This window comes from Amphibalanus amphitrite, unplaced genomic scaffold (assembly GCF_019059575.1).
Source record: "Amphibalanus amphitrite isolate SeventyFive unplaced genomic scaffold, NRLGWU_Aamphi_draft 001195F_arrow, whole genome shotgun sequence".
NCBI lineage: Eukaryota > Metazoa > Arthropoda > Thecostraca > Balanomorpha > Balanidae > Amphibalanus > Amphibalanus amphitrite.
In genome coordinates this window covers 67948-88072 of record NW_024882689.1, presented here as the reverse complement: position 1 = coordinate 88072, position 20125 = coordinate 67948, and the positions used below count along the sequence as shown (strand labels likewise).

Genomic DNA, 20125 nt, shown 5'->3' with positions numbered 1-20125 from the left:
ATTGAACTTTGTTTGGATGACATCAGCGTCCAAGAATCATGCAATTGTCCCTGTGCTACAAGTACCTCTTTTGTTTTCGTTTTATTATTCACGAAATTTCAAGCTTATTAATTATTATTATGATGATTTGGGGTTTAGGGCGCCCGGACTGCGATGCTCAACGGATGGAGGCTTAGTATATCATCATTCCAACTACGCCTCTAATCCATTGACATGATCACAGAGCATGAGATTGACTATTGACCTTCGTCCCGAACCTACGTCAAGCATCGTACACCAGCAGATAGACAGGAAATGGTCTGAACGATGGACACCGTGCGACAATTGGATAGTGGTAAATGTAATCAATGAAACTTCCGCGATGTCGCCGTACCCGTTTACTACTGCGTAACGGGTTAAAGGGGCACATCCGGTGGAGTGGAGGGGGGGGGACGACAGTTTAGTGCTGACGGGAGGCGAAAGGAGGGGAAAGTGGAGGCGATCCGCGAGTAGCCGCCAGGTGGCAGCTCAATTCGGTAGAGATGGCACTACTGCAAAGTGAGAAACGAATGCGACTGTGTATGTTCTGTGCGCAAGGAGTGGGATGGAAGGAGGGTGCGGGTGCACCAACTGCGACGTCACGAGCGGGGGACAAGGTGGGAAAGATGGATGGCGACGTGTGCATTATCGTCAGCGGGGACAAGGGTGGGCGAGAAAGCTGGAGTCCCAGCTCACTGATAGTGCAGATACTGATGCGGGTGACGAGGAAAAAGGGACATTCTTGATGTTTATCAGGGTCGCACGCAACAACTCGAAACAAGCCGGCGTTCCCGCCACTACAAATATGTACCCCAATCGACGCACGTCGCACATGACAAGCTCATACAATGAGCATGGGACCAATGTAGGCCGCCACGTGCGTAGCATGTCCACTGTCCAGTGGCATATTTCATTCATGAACCTTCCGCTGGCAGCTCTTCCCGACCCCTTTCCATGAGTCCTATGTGACAAGTGCATCATAAAAATTATGCAGAGTGGTGACACCGATTTACAAGATAATCAAGGATGGTTACTTTTACGCGAAATATTTCATGAGGGAATTGCGAGCCCGCCGGTTGGTTTAAGCCTTCGTTCGGTTGAAGTTTGAACAATAAATACACTCAGATCGATAGTTTGCTGAAGACCGAAATCATACGACACTAGAAGGATGAGCATCGTGAGCTTTTACCCTCAGCTGCAATATAACTACCGGACGTCGACCCAAAGGATGCTTAAGCTGAGGAGAGTATCCACAAAATTTGGCTAGCAATGCTGTCAGTACTGCTGTTGAAATTAGCCCGCCATCTGAAGGACTCCTGGCAAAGTCGTGTCTGGAGAAAGGCATAATCGAATACAAGAAAGACATTTAGTATTCTCGCCGTCACTTGTTGTTAACGTACTGTGAGGTGGTGAATCTTTTGTCTTATTGACCAGAATTTGACCTGCCAAGTGAATCGAAGCTCAAATTTTAGGATTGAAAATCAGACCCGTATTGACGAAACATTTCCGACGACGCCCGCACGTCTCACCTCGATGCTTATCATTGTTTGCGGCATTGAACGTCCCCCCCCCCCCCTAGTCAATGGCGTTTGGCTGAAAGCTGAGCAAAGCGCAGGTTACTGAATGTGGCATGTGCAGTATCCAGCGAAACCTTTTTGGGCCATTTGCTGGGATTGGATTTAGGGCATTTTCAGACCATAACACAAGGCAGAATATTCAGGAAAGTGACCATAAAGCTAGCAGGAAGGCAACATGAAACATTGAAACAAGAAGCCCAGTGGTACTTACGCAAAATTAAGTAAAATTCAAATTGAATCGGCGGCGCCTGTAGGTAACTCAATCTAGTCTGACAGAGGAACGACGTCAACGCCTCGCAATTGTTAAAAAATTCATTTTGACGCAATGCAGTGGCTGCCTGTGCCTGGGCATCGTGCGCCCCCAGTTTGGTTTAGTACCCTCCACAGCTCGCGGTCGGCAGGATGTCGTTCGCCGGTGGTCCGCCGGCGCCGTCTCGGTGGCTCGTGCCTGCCCTGCTGCTGGCAGCGTCCGCGGCGGCGCAGAACTCCTCCGCCGTCTTCGTGACGCGTCACGTGCAGCACGCCAGCGTGCCGCTGCTGGCCGTACCGACAGCCAGCGAACTGACCTGCGCTGTGCTCTGCGTGGCCACGGCCGACTGTCTCAAGTGGCAGCGGGACGCGGCGAGCACCCAGTGCCGGCTGCTGCCGCTGCACTCGGCCGACAGCCCGCTAACGGAGGAGGCCGGAGCGGTCCGGCAGCGACCCCACCCTCCCGGCTATGTGGTGATGCCGGACGGCGGCGGCGTCACGTACCGGCCTCACGAGCAGTTCACCCCCGGCGGTCAGGTGCTGATCGAGATGTGCCGCCGGGACGACCCGGAGGCCGTGCCCGCCTTCATCACCACCGACCAGCAGTTCGAGTTCCTCATGAGCCTGCCGCTGCCCTATCCCTACCAGTGGCTCAGCATCAACGACTTCGAGGAGGAACGCGTCTACAAGGACATCTACAACACCATCGTCGTCAACATCAACAACTGGATCAGTCCGAGGATCAGCTATTTTCACAGGGACGGGCTGGATGGAGTTTTGTTGGCAGAGGGCCTTGGTCTAATGAACAGGCTACACACCGATGAATACTCATACCTTTGCGAGTACTGGATGTACCCAGCCAGCAATTCACTTGGGCTGAACTGTGGCAAACGTCGGGCAGCTTGGGCTTAGCTTGGGTTTGCCCACTTTGATCAAAACCAATGTATTTTTACTAGGGCTGAGCTTGGGCATGCCGTAGCTATGCCCACGTGCGGATAGCAGTAGCTCAGCCCGACATCTGCCCACGCATCCAAAACAGGCTTAACTTGGGCGGAGCGCGGGCTGATCAAGCTGGCTGTGTCCTTCGGCTAACTGGAGTAAAGCCGGAGTTTAGCCATACTTGTTCGGCTGTTCGCGCATGCGCAGTTCTGCGCCAATCATGTGCAGCGTTTGTGACAGTCTGCGCGCTGTGCGACGATACGACACACCGGTGTTGGGGCATTTGGTGGTTGATGTTTGGGCGCGTGTGACAGCGCGAAGAAGGGATAGTGCTCACTGCTCTTATCAAGTGGACTGGCATGGAGTTTTACGGTAGGTAATTGTATTGAATGGTGCGCTTGATCGTATGTAAACAAACGTCATTATTTTGACTGAGTTTCACGCCATCAAACATGAAGCTGAATAGCTGTTCAGCCTGGCGACTTATACCCTCGCTCAGAAAAGCCGCATTCCGTGCCTTTATGTATATCTTTGTGAAATACCAGCACTTCTGAACCAGGAAAATGAAATACAAAACACAAATATTTATCTACTTATCACCGAGCACGCTCATTCTCTGTCCGCGTTGAAAAATTCGAATGAACATTTTATACGGATCAATGAGAAGTGCTGTTACAGTATTAATGCAACAATAAGTTATTTTTCAAGCAAACATGCAATGTAAATTAAACCAATTGATCTCTTTTTCAGGTAAGTACCATTAGAGCAAATTGTTCCAAAAAATGGAATAGTTATACAAACCAGGACCGGGTGGACGCCGCTGTCGCCCTCGCCAAGTGGTTTAGCGGAAACTGCCTGCTTATAATTAAGTAGGTATACCTAGTTACATATACGGAAACTGCGCCAAAAGCTGGCCGACCACCTACTGTAGATGTGTGTGTGTGGAGGAGCCAGACGCCTCCAAAGCTTCCATTCACCAGAGTGAAGTTCTTTATAAACGATTGTTTGCTAATTGCTTTATGTCTTATGAGCGATTACTTGCTGTCCTTACTTAATGCTTTCGGTTAAGTGTTCAACCAAGTATTATGAACGCCGAACGGGGAGGAAGGCTAGCGGGTCTTGTGATTGATTTATAGTTTTGATGGCGCTTTTTCATGGCTCATGCCATATTATTGCTGCAGTTTGCAGTCCACTGTTTCATGTATTTGTGTTTCATTTGACGTGTCTGTAGTCGTTTGAAATAAACATTCAAACAAAGTCAACCACTACTTTCCTTTCGCAATGCTCGATGACCGGTTAACAGAGCATATGAGTGACCGTAGCCATTTTAAATATGCATTAAACCCACACAACCTGCTGAAAGTGCATTGGCTGCTCCTTGCTACTTGATCCAGTGTGAAGCAAAAGCAAGATGAAGTCAAGTCGAGACTTGAGAAAACAGGAGCCGTCACTCGAGCCGAACCCGAGCAAAGCCACAGCAGTTTGCAGTGTATAAACCCCATTCACTTCTATGGCTTAAGTCGGGATAGACAGGGCACACAGAGTGGGCTTGCCGGATTTCAGCCCGCTCGGGCCCAGAGTAATTTCCATTATATAAATGGATTCACTGCTCGGGCTTAAATCGGGCTAACGCCAATCGTCGCTCAACTAGGGCTAAACTACGGCTGCCCGGAGCTGGCAGAGCGGGCATACCTCCGGCAGAGCATGGGCTTTAGTCGGCGTTTCTGTGTCATACGCCGACTTTAGCCCAAGCCCTAGCCGACTTTAGCCCGACTAAAAATATCGGGCAATCCGCACTTGAGCCTGCTCGGGCCCGGAGCAAAATTGCTGGCTGGGTAGGCATGTGGCAAATTACTGGTCACACTGGCGAATCCATGGGTAGAAATCTCCAACAGCATTGTCAATTTTTATTTCAAATCACCGTTACCCGTGCGTCAGAAATGAATTTCCGCCCAGGCTACACTACGCGATCGTTCCGTGCGATTTTGCGATATTGCGATATCGCATCGCAAAAAAAGTTCAAAATTCTGAACTTTTTAGCGATATTGCGTGAACGATATTGCATGAGCGACATTGCGTGATATTTCTTGCGTAATATCGCTCACGCAACATCGCAAAAAAAGTTCAAAATTCTTATTTTTGCGATGCAATATTGCAATATCACAAAATCGCACGGAAAAAAATCGCGTAGTGGAGCCTGGGCTTTACTTATAGAAGTCTGTTTCTAATTGAATAGCAACGCAAAAGAAAGCTTCTATGCAGCTGTATCCCAACGCAGTGTCCGATATCGTTTTTTTCCTGAATCCGCCAATTTCTGGAAATGGTAACTCACAATGATCAAAATAGTTACCGATCTGGCATTAATATCTCACGCATACACCGTGTTTAACTTTCCAAATAGCATAGAACATTTGCATACATACAAACAAATGTTTGCAATTGTTAAATAAAATGACTGAATGATAGCGGTATGGTGTTGAAAACTAGGCATAGTTTTCAATCGTATTCGTATCAATAGTAAAAATTTGTCTTTGTCAGTCTTTTTGACAAAGACAATTTTTTAATGTTGTTTATCAATGTCTTTGAAAAATAAAAATCTTGCAAAAAAAAAACGTTTATACTATGGAAGGTGACTAACAAACCACATATCTCTCGCTTGATTCCTATATCAGTGGTAACTAACACCACAACTTCGTACCAGCAACACACATCCCAGCTAGTCAAAGCACGGTTTGCACGATTGAGATCACATTTCGCATCACGGCCGAGTTTTGAATCTGGTTGTGTGGCCGTGCGTGAAATTCAGGCAGCACCGGTACCAGTGTTGCAATTAACATTTTCAGTCTCGGAGCTTACAATGTGACCAGACAAACGGCCACGTTTTTAGAATAACCAGTCACAAAACGGCATGTTTTGACTGTTAAAATGTGATAACTGTTAACATTTGAGACTTAAAATACTATAAAACGGTTTTTTAACACATAGCCTACAAATTAAGTAAGTTTTAGGTGCCATAAATTTGGGAGAAAGTGTAAATCTGTTGGACCCGCCAGCAATAATAAAACGGCCTTATTTCCAACACTGCCCGGTACAAATGTGCATGAAAATGTGAGTAATCATGCATGTGCATTTAGTTCAATGTGCAATACGCGAGTTGCAAAAGTTTGATATAATACAATACTAATAATACAATGTGCAATAGCTTGAATTGCAATAATGAACAATTCAAACTAGTTATAACATGCAATGTACTCACCTGTTATCCAGAGTTCGGCCTGTCAGCACGAATCAGCAAGTCAACCCATGCTATAAGTGTTGTGGTGTCTGGCGATGTCATGGCTTAGCGGGCAAACGCACCTGTCTTCTACCTAAAATACCAAGTGCCGTATGTACAACAGTAATTTATACAGCATCCTCCGGGTGTTTTTTTTCTGAGTTCGGAGAGTGTGAGCGGCCAATCCTAAAGTGGAGCGAGCTAGTGCAATTTGCACGGACAAGGCGGCTTAAACGGCCGGATTGGCTTTTTCATCGGGGCTTTAGGGCGCGCCGACTGCAAAGTCATTTAGCGCCCACAACGTTAAAACAAGTCGGCTGGGTTCGCTAAGATCGCCGGGATGAGCGCGACTGCTGGAGCACCTTACACAGCCCCTGTTCAGGCGGCCGGTGCGGCGCCGTCCTGGTTAGCACCGACCACACACTTGTGGCCCCCCACAGCCGGCCGGCCCCGCCCAGCACGTCTGCAGCGTCCGACCGGTACAGGTGCAGCCGCCGCCGACAGAATGCCTCGACGGCAGAACCACCATTCATCAACCCGATATGGTGTGGCTCATCGCCCACTCCCCCATATGAGGCCCCGCGAGGCTCTGTCGCTTCCTCCCCAGCCCTCCTTCGCCGGCGCGGAGGCCAGTTTGGCTCCACCCGGTTTGGCTCTTGTCGTCTCTCTAGCTCCTAAAACGTCGGCTATGACAGAGTAGTACTAAGGCCCATAGTTAAAGGCGGTAAATAACGACAGTTGCATCAGCAACAGCCGACAGACGTGACACCGGGGAGCCCCGAGTCATAACCGGCAACTTTGTTGGTCGTGAGAGACGGCTGGGCCTCTCCCTCTTCCAAAAGGAGTGGAGCGTGATAAAGAGCTGGGATGGGGAGGAGGGAGACTTGTTGCAGTTTCAAGGAGCGCCGACGGCTTGGGTTGCTTTACGCCAGAGAAATGTGTTTTTGTGAGGTGACTTTGTTTCCTGGTGTGGTAACGACGTGTAGGTACTACGAGCAAATACACACGAGCAAAATCAAAACTAATTGCAACGTGCAGTTGAAGTGCAGTTGAAAAGACTCAATGCACGGAAAGTCAAGTATAGCCATGGCATCGGACAAGATCTGGTCACCCACCCTTGGACTGGGGAGGATCCGTAGTTTACCTGGTCGTTTCTCCATCTGCTGAGGTCAGGTTGGCTCCCTCCTGCCGGACAGCCACCAGAAACTGGTACATGCACATGCTGGCATCGACGGCCACCTTCCGACCTGTGGGTCAGCGAGGGGGACAGCAGCGTCAGATACTGATGTCGGTAGGGAGACGGGGGACGGTCAGTGGTGTGTGCGGTTCACGTTAGTGCCTACATGAGAGCCTGTCTAAATGAATGAGAAATGAGGTGGTTATTGCCAAGGGAAACTATCTAGCCAAACACACCATCGTGGTGGAAAATCAAAACAATTTTTTTTTTTTAAACGTCAATATTTTGATGCTCTCTAGAAATTCAAAAATCATTTCTATGAACGTCAATAGTTTATCGCTCTGAGGGGGACTATCATCGGTAGGACGATCGTCTATCTCCATATCTTGCCGTCGTCCAGCAGGCATAAAATGTTATAGTAGTAGATCTCGGTTTCACGCTCCATCATACGGTTAGAAACGTCACTCTGATCCGACTTTGATTCCGTAAAATGACGTTGAATTATGTCACAAGGTTACGGCGCACAAGCCGGGTTCACGTGGGGGGGGGGGGGGTCTAAACCGGCGGCGCGGTGGCGCCTCTCGGCCGGCGGCTGCGATCAATAGGTCCGGTCCCCCGCGACCTCTCCAGAGTTCTGCCACAGCCTCCTCCGGCACTCTGCCCGGGGAGAGAGCGCGGAGCCGCCGTCTGCACGCTGTGGGCTGTTTGTGTTCATCGGCCCGCCGCCGAGCCGACGACCTCGCTCGTCAACATGCAAACAGCGACTGCGCCCTCCCCCCCCCTGCCCGGTCGCTGCCCCCCCCCCCCGCCTGACGCGTGAGGGCTGCAGCGCGTGCTCTAAGCGATAAGCGACGAACACGCGGCTCGAAGTGGTCACTGTCTAACGCGCCCTCCACTGTTTTCGATATCGGGTTCGGGCAGCGATGTGTGCAGTCGACACTCATGTTTAGTCGAGCGCAGCACAGACCACAACAGCCAGTGCGGCTCACCTCGAATCGGTTTAGCCCGACTGCTGTGTGACAATCGCTTTGTTTGCAGGCGACGCTCGCTTCGTGAGTTGTTGGGGGTTTGAGCGACCGCTTCAGCTCGTAAAGGCTATCAAACGTCCGGTGTTCGTTTCCGTCGACCTTACGTCAACTCCTGCGGTCGAAATCGGCAGAGCGGATGTAAGCCCACGGGCTACGGGCATTGTGGTGTCACCCCACGAGTCTTGGGGGCGACACCAAGCATGTATAAGGCATCCCCCGGGGGTGTACGGAAGTCATCCCGCGGGTGTAAGGGTGTCACCCCGCGGTTGTAAGGGTGTCCCGCGGGTGAAAGGGTGTCCCGCGGGTGTACCCGTGTCCCGCGGGTGTAGGCCTGTAGGTGTGTCTTAAGGGTATACGGGTGTCACCCCGCGCGTGCAGGGGTGTCGGTGACGGCGCAGTTACCGCTGCGCCAGCATAGCGCAGCCAGCGGCGTCACAACATCCCGGCAAAACAACGCTGGCCTTCAGCCGCTGCAGCATGCAACTGATGGGGAAGGGGAGGGGAGCGGGAGGGCGGGCGAACCTGACATGCACTCGGGGGGGGGGGGGCAGACATAGTGGGGAGAGACAGAGAGAGCAGGATGCCGGAGAGCTGGGAGTGAGAGGAAATGATCGAAGCAGACGGGTGGAGAGGAAGGTAGACATTGGACATGGCACCGAACTGATGGAAATGTGTCTTTATGGCCACACCGAATACAGAGCAGGAAGGCTATACCGGGAAGGAAAGCGTTGTCTTATGTCACGGATGTGAAAAAAAATACTTGCAAGACAGCATGATCATTGATCATCTCCCAAAATATGTATGACGCAATTAATCCGCGTGTTGACCGTGCCTACATTCCCGAAATGCACCGCCGATGATGTTGGCACATTCCTCAAATAGGTACATCCTCAAATGCGCAGCATCGACGTACCAATTTAACTTTGACATTTGGAGTGACGGATTAACCCGGCAGGCGGTGGGCCTACCAGCCACCTTCCGCGCGGTGGGGGGGGGGCACTTTTTTGCCCCCCCCCCCCGTATCTCCGAAACTACTGGACGGATCCGGAAAATTCAAACGGCGTTCGATAGCCCTGTCAAATTTGTCGAAGGAAACCAAATTTCATTGACCTGGGGGTCACCGATGACGTCACAGGTCAGGTCAAAGATAAAATGTTTCACCGTTCACGGGGCTTCTAGGGAAAGCGCTATAACACCGAGTAAAACGCATTTTGTCGAAAATCAGCGATAAGGCATCAGTTGTCTAGTACATATGTTGCTATTAGAGGTCACTGGTCATACCAGGTCAGGTCACAGGTCAGGTCACCAAAGATCACCAAGGGTCACCACATGAGCCCAACTTTACTAAGGTTATGCGATGCATGTTTTATGGTCAGTTTTTCATTTCCAACTCAATGGTGTTGGTTATAAGACCATCAGGTACGGTTTAGGTCACTTTCTGGTGGAGGTCAGGTCAAGGTCAGGTCAAAAAAGGTCAAATTTTAAAGTCGATATTTTTGCATAAAATGGGTATCGATTCGATGCAGCTCGTCACGGGGAGTCTAATGGTGGCCTTAGGTTTGCGCTACAAGGTCAAGAATTGCTAAAAATTGAGTTTGAAAATTTGACGTCATCAATTTTGAACAGTTTTTTCGCTATAACTTGGCCAAAAAAAGAGGTATCGATCTCAAATTTGGTATGTAGGTAGAAGGCGGTAGGGGCTATCACATATATTCCGGTTTTTTTCGAAATTCAAAAAACTTTTTGGTTTTTTTGGCTATTATATTCAAAAAATCTATTTTTTGATTTTTTGGGGTCAAAATCCAAACAATTCGAAAAACCGAAATAGCAGTTTTGTAGCCCTTTAAATTCCACACCTTTTATGTATGAAACATTTTTCTGTATCTCTAAAGCTGTAGGCCTGACAGCTCTTCCCGCGAAACCTTTTTTTGGGTCGAAAATGGCAAAAATGACGTCACTCTGACGTCATTAGCGGCCAACCTATCATAGCCTTTGGAAAAAAATTTTGGTCACCATGTGTGCTAGCTGCTCCCGGGAGGGTACTGAAAGTTTGGTGACGATCGGCGCAGCGGTTCTCGAGATATATCGAAAAAACTAAAGGGGGGGGGCAAAAAAATGCCCCCCCACCGCCTGGAAGGTTAACCGAGCAACCGCATAGCATCAGCATTACAACTGCAAGCAAATGCAACAGGCGACAAGGCATAAGTTATCGATGACGATAAGAAAGCACCTAAAATCTCAATGAAACCCACCAAACCCACGCTCTTGTGGATTCTACATCATCACCAACCTACAAACCTACGAAGGGAAGCATCATTCTACACTTAGCAGCCACCCGGAATCCTACCGTCAGCCGCTAACCACAGTCCACTAAAACTAATTGGTCGCTCTGAAGCCGCCCCCGGAATCAGTCAGTAGTCAAGCGGAGCTGCTGGTGCCATTGGCCATAGTCCCAGCCGTGCCAGCCGTTCGCAGCTGTCCCAGCTGTCCGGTCCCAGCCGTTCCCAGCCGTGCCAGCCGTTCGCAGCCGGCGACTGAACTGATACGGCGCCCTATTTCAGCTCTGATAGTCGACGACAACAAACAGTGCGCCGAGCGCCGCCTGCCGCCAGTCACGGCTCCACCCCATTAACACGACACCCATGAGCTGGCCCCGGGGCGGCGACAGGTGGCTAGGGGGGATTGGGGAGGGGTGAGGGAGGGGTGGGTAGCAGGGCATGGTCTCAGGGTGGAGGGGATTTCTTCCCTGTAAACAAAGGTGGTGTTACAACGGGACAAAGTCACCGTTCCAATATGACCATTGACCAATGCATTTCCATCCCGCGATGCACTATTGAAGTAAGGTATGCCTGATAGCTCCCACAATGTTTCGCGCTTCCTCGTCACGTTTTTTCTCTCTCTTTCTTTCATCCTGATTCTGCTTGCAATCCGGGCGAGAGCAGCAATCAGCCTCTCCCTCCAACCAGAAACTCATTTAATTTGTGATGACTGGAACTGTAAACAGCTGGCCGTCAGGCTTAAAAAAGTGTCTTGAGCGCTACTTGGTAGGATAATTGCGAGGAGAGTGGAAAGCATTGGTTAAAACGTTTTGATATAGGTATATCGGATGATATGTATTCGTATTTGCATTGGAAATCTTATTGAATATCAGGCGTACAATGCCGATTCTCTGCTAATATTAAAGCCTTTTATCTACTTTCAAGCACTCGTCAACCTTGGGATTTCCACAGCACAACCGTATATTTTTAGAAATCACATCAGTCTGTTTGCTGAAACATTATCTAACGATTTACAAATTTGTACTGTCACAGACCCACCACTGTGAGTGAGAGTCCCAAACATCCGGGCCAAACACTCTCTGACACCAGGGACGCCGCCAACTCCATCTCCGGTCGCAGACGGTCGGGGCCCGTCACCAAACACTGAAAAAAGTTTTTACCATCAATTTACTAAGTTACTAGCTTTGGCAAATTTTACCATCAGCCTACCATCATATTACTACCAGCCTACTATGGTGCTGAATACTATCCTGCCTTGACATGTTGATATTACCATGGTTACGTTTATCAGGGGTGGTTTTGTACCCCAGTTTACAAGGTGGTAACCACCTGAGGCTAGTAGATACCCTCGTAAGCTAATATTCCCTACCATAGTAAAATCAACCTTTCCACGGGCGGATCCAGCAGGTGAATTCGGCGATCAAGTCTCCTCCTTTCCATAGAGGTGTTTGCCAATTTTTGATATGTTGGAAGGAGCGTCATCCAAGGACTAGCTGAGACCCTGAGCAATTAATAGTTTTATGGACGAAAGGCCAGAAATTTCTTGCAACAGTTCCCTGGGTGTGCTTCTGCTGCTATGGTAAGGTATACCATGGCAACACCATGACAAACACTACACCCTTACTAACAATCCACGTGCGTCTGACTCTGCTGCAGCGGCGCCGCCATGTCAGTTCCGGCCGCGCGCCGGCGTTGTGAAGGTGCTCCGTGGTTTTAAATATTTGAACGGTGATTGTGTGGGTGGTTAGCGTAGCTGACGGTGGAGGATACTCGGAAATAACAAGTAAGTCGTTGTATCTTCAGCATAATAATACTTATCTCACGAGTGCCATTTCCAGCAAAGATCGCAGCCTTTGTTTCGGTTCATGTTGTTGAATTTCCTTGAGACCCTGTTGGACCGGGTAGGGGGAGGGTGGTGGGGTGGGTATCATTGCGGGCATTTCCCAGCGTCGGAAATCAACGTGTTTTTTTATTTGTTAACCCACGCCTCACTGGGGTATGTGCTCTAACGCGCCCCACAGCACGTTACAGCACGTTACAGTGGGGGGGGGGGGGGGGGGCTCCTAACTCCGAAACTACTGGGCCGATTGTCAAAATTCAAACGGCCCCTGGTAGCCCTGGAAATATTGTTGAGCGAAGCCTAATGTCATTGACCTCGAGGTCATCGATGACGTCACAGGTCAGGTCATTTTTTTTTGGGGGGGGCATTTTTTGCATCCATCTTTAGTTTTTTTTTTCGATATATCTCCAGAACCGCTGCGCCGATCTTCACCAAACTTTCAGTACCCTTTTGCACATTGTGACCAAATTTTTTTCCAAAGGCTATGATAAGTTGGCCGCTACGTCGGAGTGACGTCATTTCTGCCATTGTCGACCAAAAAAAAAAGCTTCGCGGGAAGAGCTGTCAGGTCTATAAATTTGATTATGCATAAAAATGTTCAAGACATGAAATGTGTAGAATTACCAGGGCTACTATACTGTTCTCTCGATTTTGTTTTTGAAGTTGACCCCAAAAATAAAAAGAAATAGATATAATAGCCAAAAAATCCCAAAAGTTTTTCGATTTTCGAAACAAACGGAATATATGTAATAGCCACTATGGACTTCTATTCACATTCCAAGTATTAGATCGATAACTCCTTTTTGCCAAGTTATAACAAAAAAAAAACTGTTCAAAATTAATGACGTCAAATTTTCAAACTCGATTTTGGCAATTCTAGACCACAAAGCGCAAAACAAAGACCACCATTAGACTCGCCGTGACGAGTGGCATCGAATCAATACCAATTTTATGCGAAACTATCAACTTTGACCTGAAATTTGACCTTTTTGACCTGACATTGACCTGACCTCCACCAGAAAGTGACCAAAAAAACCGTCCCTGATGGTCTTATAACCAACACCATTGAGGCGAATATGAAAAATTGGCCATAAAACATGCATTGCACAACCCTACTTAGTAAAGATAGGTTCATGTGCTGACCCTTGGTGATCGGACCTGGTATTATCAGTGACCTCCAATAGCAACATATGCTCGTATAATAGGCAACTCACGCCCTATCGCTGATTTTTGACAAAATGCCCTTTGCTCGATGTTGCAGCGCATTCCTTAAAAGACCCGTGAACGGTGAAACATTTTATCTTTGACTTGGCCTGTGATGTCATCGGTGACCCCGAGGTCAATGAAATTGAAGTTCCCTCGACAAATTTAACAAGGCTATCGAACGCCATTTAAATTTTAACGATCCGTCATAGTAGCTTCGGAGATTCGGGGGGGGGGGGGTCAAAAATCCCCCCCCCTCCCACCGCGCGGAAGGTAGCCGGGAGGCCCACCGCTTGCCGGGTTAAAACTCAGATCTTGAGAGCGATTACCGTTGTTCAATGCTTTGCATCAAAATCGGCCGAACATGATGTCACTCTGGCGTTATTTCCGGCCGATCTATAGTAGCTACGAAAATTTTATTAGTGCACAAGGTGTCAAATAAATTGATGCAGCCGAAGGTCCTAAAAGCTTTGTTTTGATACGTCCAGCGGTTTTAAAGATATTGCGTAAACACGAGAGGGGCTATGAATAGCCCTCCCCACAGTAGGGTGGGGGTTAACCCTCGCCCGTATTGGTGTTTTTCCAGCCACGAACGTTTAAGGGGGGGTCCGTTGAACCCCCTCCTTGCCGTTTCGCCCCTGATTGAGCTAGAGCTTCGCGGAAAAAACGAGCGTGCTGCCCGTGACGAGAGAAAGCCGATGGTACCCAATTTTATCCTAGGTCGTCGGTCCTAGGTCATCGGTTGACCTTCCAGGTCAGGTCAATGACCCAAAAGTGGGGAAAACTGGGACCTGTTAGAACGTCGTAAAACGTGGCTGCTATTGGGTTTTTTAGGGAACTGATCACGAATATCATGTTAGCTATGATCATAGATGATGTCTTCATGCATTTAGGCCAGGTCGGGTCAGGTCAGGTCAGGTCAACCAGTAAGGGTTTTGCCGGGTATTCGTAGTAGGTGCACTAGGTGGCAACCGCCTCTGACAGCTTCGTAACATGTTACGAAGGCACCAAAACTACTTCGTAAATGTTCATATATGGTTGTTAAATTCGAAATCAGCTAAAAAAACTAGCCTAGAATGATGCTGATAAAACTCGAAAAAGTAAACCGAGGTCATCAAAGGTCAATGAACTGACCTGACCTTCTGGTGACCTTGACATCCACCCTAATGCATGGGAGCAGCATCATATCCCATGTTTGAACGCTTGAAACCACGAAAGGACTGCAAACGCGCGGCAAATGCGAGCCGACATACGCCGAATCGCGATTCCGGCCAAACATGGTCTCGAAAAGTAGGTCACAGGTCAAAGGTCATTAGTCAGGGCCATTACATTTTTTAGGGTAGGTGTAAAATTGATTATAACTCGAGGGTACTGAAAGCTTCGTTGCGGTCGGCCGCTTTTTACGCGAGGTATTCGCGAAAAACCGAGGGGGAGTCCGTTCGACCCCCCCCCCCCCTATACGGGGGAGGGTTAACAAGCCAAAACGTTGCTAATTTTTATTTTGATCTGACCTGTGACGTCAACGGTGATCTCGAGGTCAATAAAATTAGGTTTTGCTCGACAGTTTTTCCAGGGCTATCAGACGCCGTTTCAGTTTTGACAATCGGCCCAGTAGTTTCGGAGTTGGAGCGGGGGGGGTTCTATAAATAGCCCCCGCCTCCCCCAGTGGAGTGCGTTACAGAACATACCCCAGTGGGGCGCTGGTTAAGAGTAGAATTTTTGAATTATTGCCAACACTCAACACTGCACCTCATGGCAATTAATTCATTATAGGGCATTTTACCTGAACCAGCCTCTGGCCTAATGTCCCAAATTTGCTAAATTCCTCACCCTACAAATCCCCTGTTCTATTAGATGCTGCCATTTTTTTAAAACAACTTATCTTAAATCCTTGTTTCATCAAACTGGGAGCTAGGTCACGGGACACTGCGAGTCAAGGTGGGAGGGGTAGGAGATAGAGTGTCACTGCAGCACACACAATCAATCTTTCCATTGGTTTATCTTATATCAATGCCTGCTCTTTTCCAGAGCTGGCTTTCGAAGTTCGAACCTTCGGTATATGGCTACCAATGCCCTTGGAGAAGGTGTTGCGTGATAAATCGCTGGAAGGGCGACATTCAACGATTGTGTGAAAAGAGACCGATTGCATTGTGATGATAAAGTGAACTGTAATAATTGTTGTTCATGCGCGTTGTTTGGTTATGTGCAGACGTAACTTTGTTTGTGGCCAAATGCTTTTTATGTGTGAAATATTTCATGTAGGTTACTAGGTAGATGCTTTGGAAAAGTGAAGAGCTGCTTTGTCGACTGCTAGGTAGATACTGTCATGCATGCTGTTGTGCATCAGTAAGTGGCTGTCGTAATGATAAACAAATTTGGCATGGATAGGCTAAAGCACAGCATATGAAGCATGCTGGTTGATGACTAGTAAGATCCTGTTAACCGACTGGTAATATCACAATAAATGTCACATAGTAAACTATTGTTTTACGATGGTTGGCCAGCAAAGCAAAGCTGGTATCCAGATGACAAAAGGATGGTTTTACCATGATAAGTCATTAGTAAGCATTACCAGGGAGTAGCTAACGATAGTAAAGTCCTAGTTTCGTGCTAGTATCACGTGGGTTTTTGGGCATGGTATGACGACATATAGTTACCGTGTTAATACCATGGTAATTTTTACTGGCATTGGTATTCACATGGTTTTACATTCATATTAGGCCTAGTATTTGGGTCGTAAGTTAGTTTACCATAGGTAAGAGGCTGTTCAAAATATGACCACCACTCGAAAACTAACTAGGGTGGTATTTTTCTTAGTAGGCGGTACCAGGATAATACTAGCGTTAGTAGAGCTTTGGTTTCTTATTAGTTATGCTTTAGTTTCAAGGTAGTATGATGAAAAAATATTACCGTACTAAGACCATGGTATTTTGATGAGCATTGTTAGTTGCATAGTATTCCTTTGATATTGGGCCTAGTATTTGGATCGTAAACTGGTTTACCATAAGTAAAAGGCTGTTCAAAATATGACCACCACCCAAAAACTAACTAGGGTGGTATTTTTTTCTTTCAGTGAACACCGTCACTGGCACCAACCGAGCGGCCATCGGACCCGTTAAACCGTCACCGCTACGCCCGTATCCATCAGGGGACGGTCAATATACCTTCACATCACCGGTCTGACAGCGACTCAATCATACCCGAACGTGCCACAGAGCAAACGCTCCACCCAAATGATGCAACAATGCTATCAGTCAGCACGGGCGCAACAATACGCCCATCCTTTGTTCCGTCACTGAAAGGCAACAAATGGCGTAACCACGCCCAGACTACTAATAACTGTTGCAATGCCCAGGCAATGAGGAAATCATAAACGAAACAGCTTATGCAATTTCCCGCGGGATATCACGACCACCATCGCCCAAAGAATGTCCTATGTTGCACTTTATTCCGCGAAGTTTAATCAGACTGCCGAGACGCGGCTGCCACTGCACAGTAGCAGACATGTCACGTCAGATTTGACTCGCCATGGAGGCGCCTGGACCCACGCTGAGGTCCGTTACGAGTTACGACCACTCACGAGCGCTCCAGAAGTCCACGGGGCCGTTCGGCGAAACTCACGTCCAGTCACGGCACGGTCAGGCGTGGCCCCGAGTCCATAGGACCGGCGCCATCTCCGGGTGACGTCACCAGCGGAGGATGACGTCACCCGGAGACAGCGCCGCGGTCGCAGCGGACCAATGCGGGGGCGAGGAGACATGGGTGTGCGAGCCGCGCCTCCGCAGCGGACCTGCTGCGGACATGGTTTGCCACGCTCACCTAATCCAACAGACGCCTGGACGACGGTCCACGACACTCGAGGGAACCTCGCAGTAGCCAAGGGGAGAGTACTCCAAGCCAACCACACCGACCCCTACTCTAACAACCTAACGCACACGACGGGAGTGACGGAGCGCTGCGATCCGTCCAGGGAGCCATTCATTCCGGGCGCACATCCGGTATCGGACACACTACTCAGGAGGCCGACGTGATTCAGCCGGGAAGAATGTACGGTCGACGTCGCGTGGGCGGCTGAGCCGTCCTGGCTCCCAATTCCCCCGGGGCACTGGAAGCTGGACACTTTGCGAGAGCCACGTGGTCAGGCAGGAAAACGCCGGACGTAGGAAAACCAGAGGATAAAAGAACGGAAATTAACAAAAAACGTATATGAAAGTGTTCATGAAAGTGTTATGTTTATTCATGCGAGAACGAAAATGGGCGAGGTTCATGAGGCCTGTCACTATATCTGGGAGTTGCAGCATTTCTGCTGCTCCTACGGATTGAGTTCATGTAGGTTTTCCCCGGAGCGGTAAATGCCAAGCCTCTCCTAGCTGCGGTCACTCGCCTCTGTAATCCCAAAACCAGTATATCGACCATTGTGACTTTTGACAGTCCAAAACTTCACAGAACGAGTTACCAAGTCCACGACCAGTGACTACAGAAACAATCCACTATCTGGAACACAGGGTCCGTGGACATAGGGCACAGGACCCTGTGTGCTGTGTGCTGAGAGGGGTGGGGTCACAGTGTCCCAGGCACACCCCTGCCCCGCGCGGCAAAACCCTTCTGCCACCCGCGACCGCATAACAATCTCACGCAACTCCGTCCTGGAGCGACGTTCCGTTGCGTCAGCCACGACGAACGACGGACCATGGACCGCCACGCAGGGTCCAATCAGCTAGGGTGGGTCAGCAAGCGCAAACGCGCTAACGGCAAACGCCGCACCGCTTCAGCGCGAAATGGCGACGACGGGCGGCGGCGCCGAAGGCGGGGTTTCATTCGCGGTGTTGCGTCAGCCACAAGAGTGATGGGTCACTCGTGCACGATCGCGGCGTGAGCCAAAAAAAAAAGCGCGCGCTGCTCGCTGCCGGCCGGCCGGCCGCGCGAGCCGATGGGGGCGGGCTGATGTCACTGACCCCGTTTGAACTGGGCAGTGTCGGTGCAAAATCGCAGACGGTGGGGGCGGCGCTGTGCAATGATGCCTGCAGAATCACTCACGGTCCTGATAGGCACTTGAAAAACATGTTTTTGAAAACATAAGAATTTATCGTTCCTTGACCAAAAAAAAAACATACCTACACTTCATTTACCGGTGCACTCAAGAAATAATTTCAATCCTCAAGAGGATGGAATAAAACAAATTAATATTGCAAACCGATAAATAAATTACCATTAAAAGTACTGTACCTGCTGAAAAGTTGGAAGGTAACACATTGGGATTCAGTGATGGAAAGAAAATAATGGAAGCCCCACACGAGTTCAAAGGTTAATTTCAGCCCCTACTCCCAGTGCAGATACTAATTTTTTTAGGCCACACGGATGATTCGCTAAGAACGACTAACAATTCGACGAAAATAATACATTTTTAATACGTGCGAAAGATTTCAATTCTTTACACGCAAGCCTGGGATCCATCAATCAACCCTTGGACATTGAACGGTTGAAAGACCCTGTTTATCCGGCACAGGTCAACAAAGGGTGGTAATGACCTCGAGGTCGCGGAAGGGTTGCATCAGGCGGATAGCGGTACAAAAATGTGATGACAGACGATTTTGTCAGCGTCACAGTAAACGGAACATAAACGCTGGGTCAATATGTAGATCTGATACGGGGGATCATTTTTCAATATGAGGGGTATTTAGGCATAACCCTTCCCTTAAGAAACGTTATTTTTAATGAGTTTAAGCAAAATAAGCTAAGGTCTTTATCGGCAGGCAATTATCTTCAATTAAGCCATTTAAACAGTTAGCCTAGTGAAGCAGGCTAACCCAGAAAAATCCCACAGGAGTAAAAGGCCTGGTCGGAATCGGCTGCTGTGCTGTTGTCAGCTGAGATCCAAGCCCCTGATTGGTTGAGATATTGATGACGTATCACACCTTCCCGCGCTGTGACGTCATACCTCTGCTGACAGCCGGCTTTTCGGCTGCTGGGAGAGGGCAGCAGCACGTCAGCCGAAATTCAAAGTGGCTCGAAAGTGGCGCATGTAAGTCAAAGCGCAGCTTGATAGTGCAGGTGGTTAGTTTTTATATACGATGTTTTTGACGTATTTTGTATTTATTTAATATTTTTCGCGAAAGATAGCAATTATTTCTTTTTCATGGCGCAATGTGCGAGTCAGCCTGAAAACAGCACCTACAAATCGAAATGCCAGCACCACCTCAATTATCAATCCTGTAATTTTTCCTATAGCCTCGGCAAATAAACCTCAGAAATATAATGTAACGGAAGATGGTCGTTGAAAAAAGCGCGAAAATGCTACCTCTCCTCAAGTCTCAACCCTATCTGTCGAGCGCCATCTTTGGCTGACGTTTCCTGTCAGCCGATTATGAACAAGCCCATCAGCAGCGCGGTGTGACGTTATTCTCGGCTGACAAAGTTTCGTCAGCCGATTCCGACCAGGCCTAAAGTGAGAAAGTTTCAACAAAAACTCACAATTAGCCGATTAGGATCGGATGGAACTTATCTAGATGTGCAGGCGCATTATCAATGAAAAATATGATGA

At 48.6% G+C, this 20125-nt stretch overlaps 1 protein-coding gene across 1 annotated transcript in view; it reads right to left on the bottom strand.

The window, feature by feature from the left end:
• Positions 1 to 20125, bottom strand: part of LOC122371014 (flap endonuclease 1-like) — a 36382-nt gene that overhangs the window by 5206 nt on the left and 11051 nt on the right. The window contains exon 3 of the mRNA XM_043347052.1: positions 7202 to 7304. Coding sequence (XP_043202987.1) covers positions 7202 to 7304 — 103 coding nt within the window. The remainder of the gene's footprint in view (positions 1 to 7201; positions 7305 to 20125) is intronic.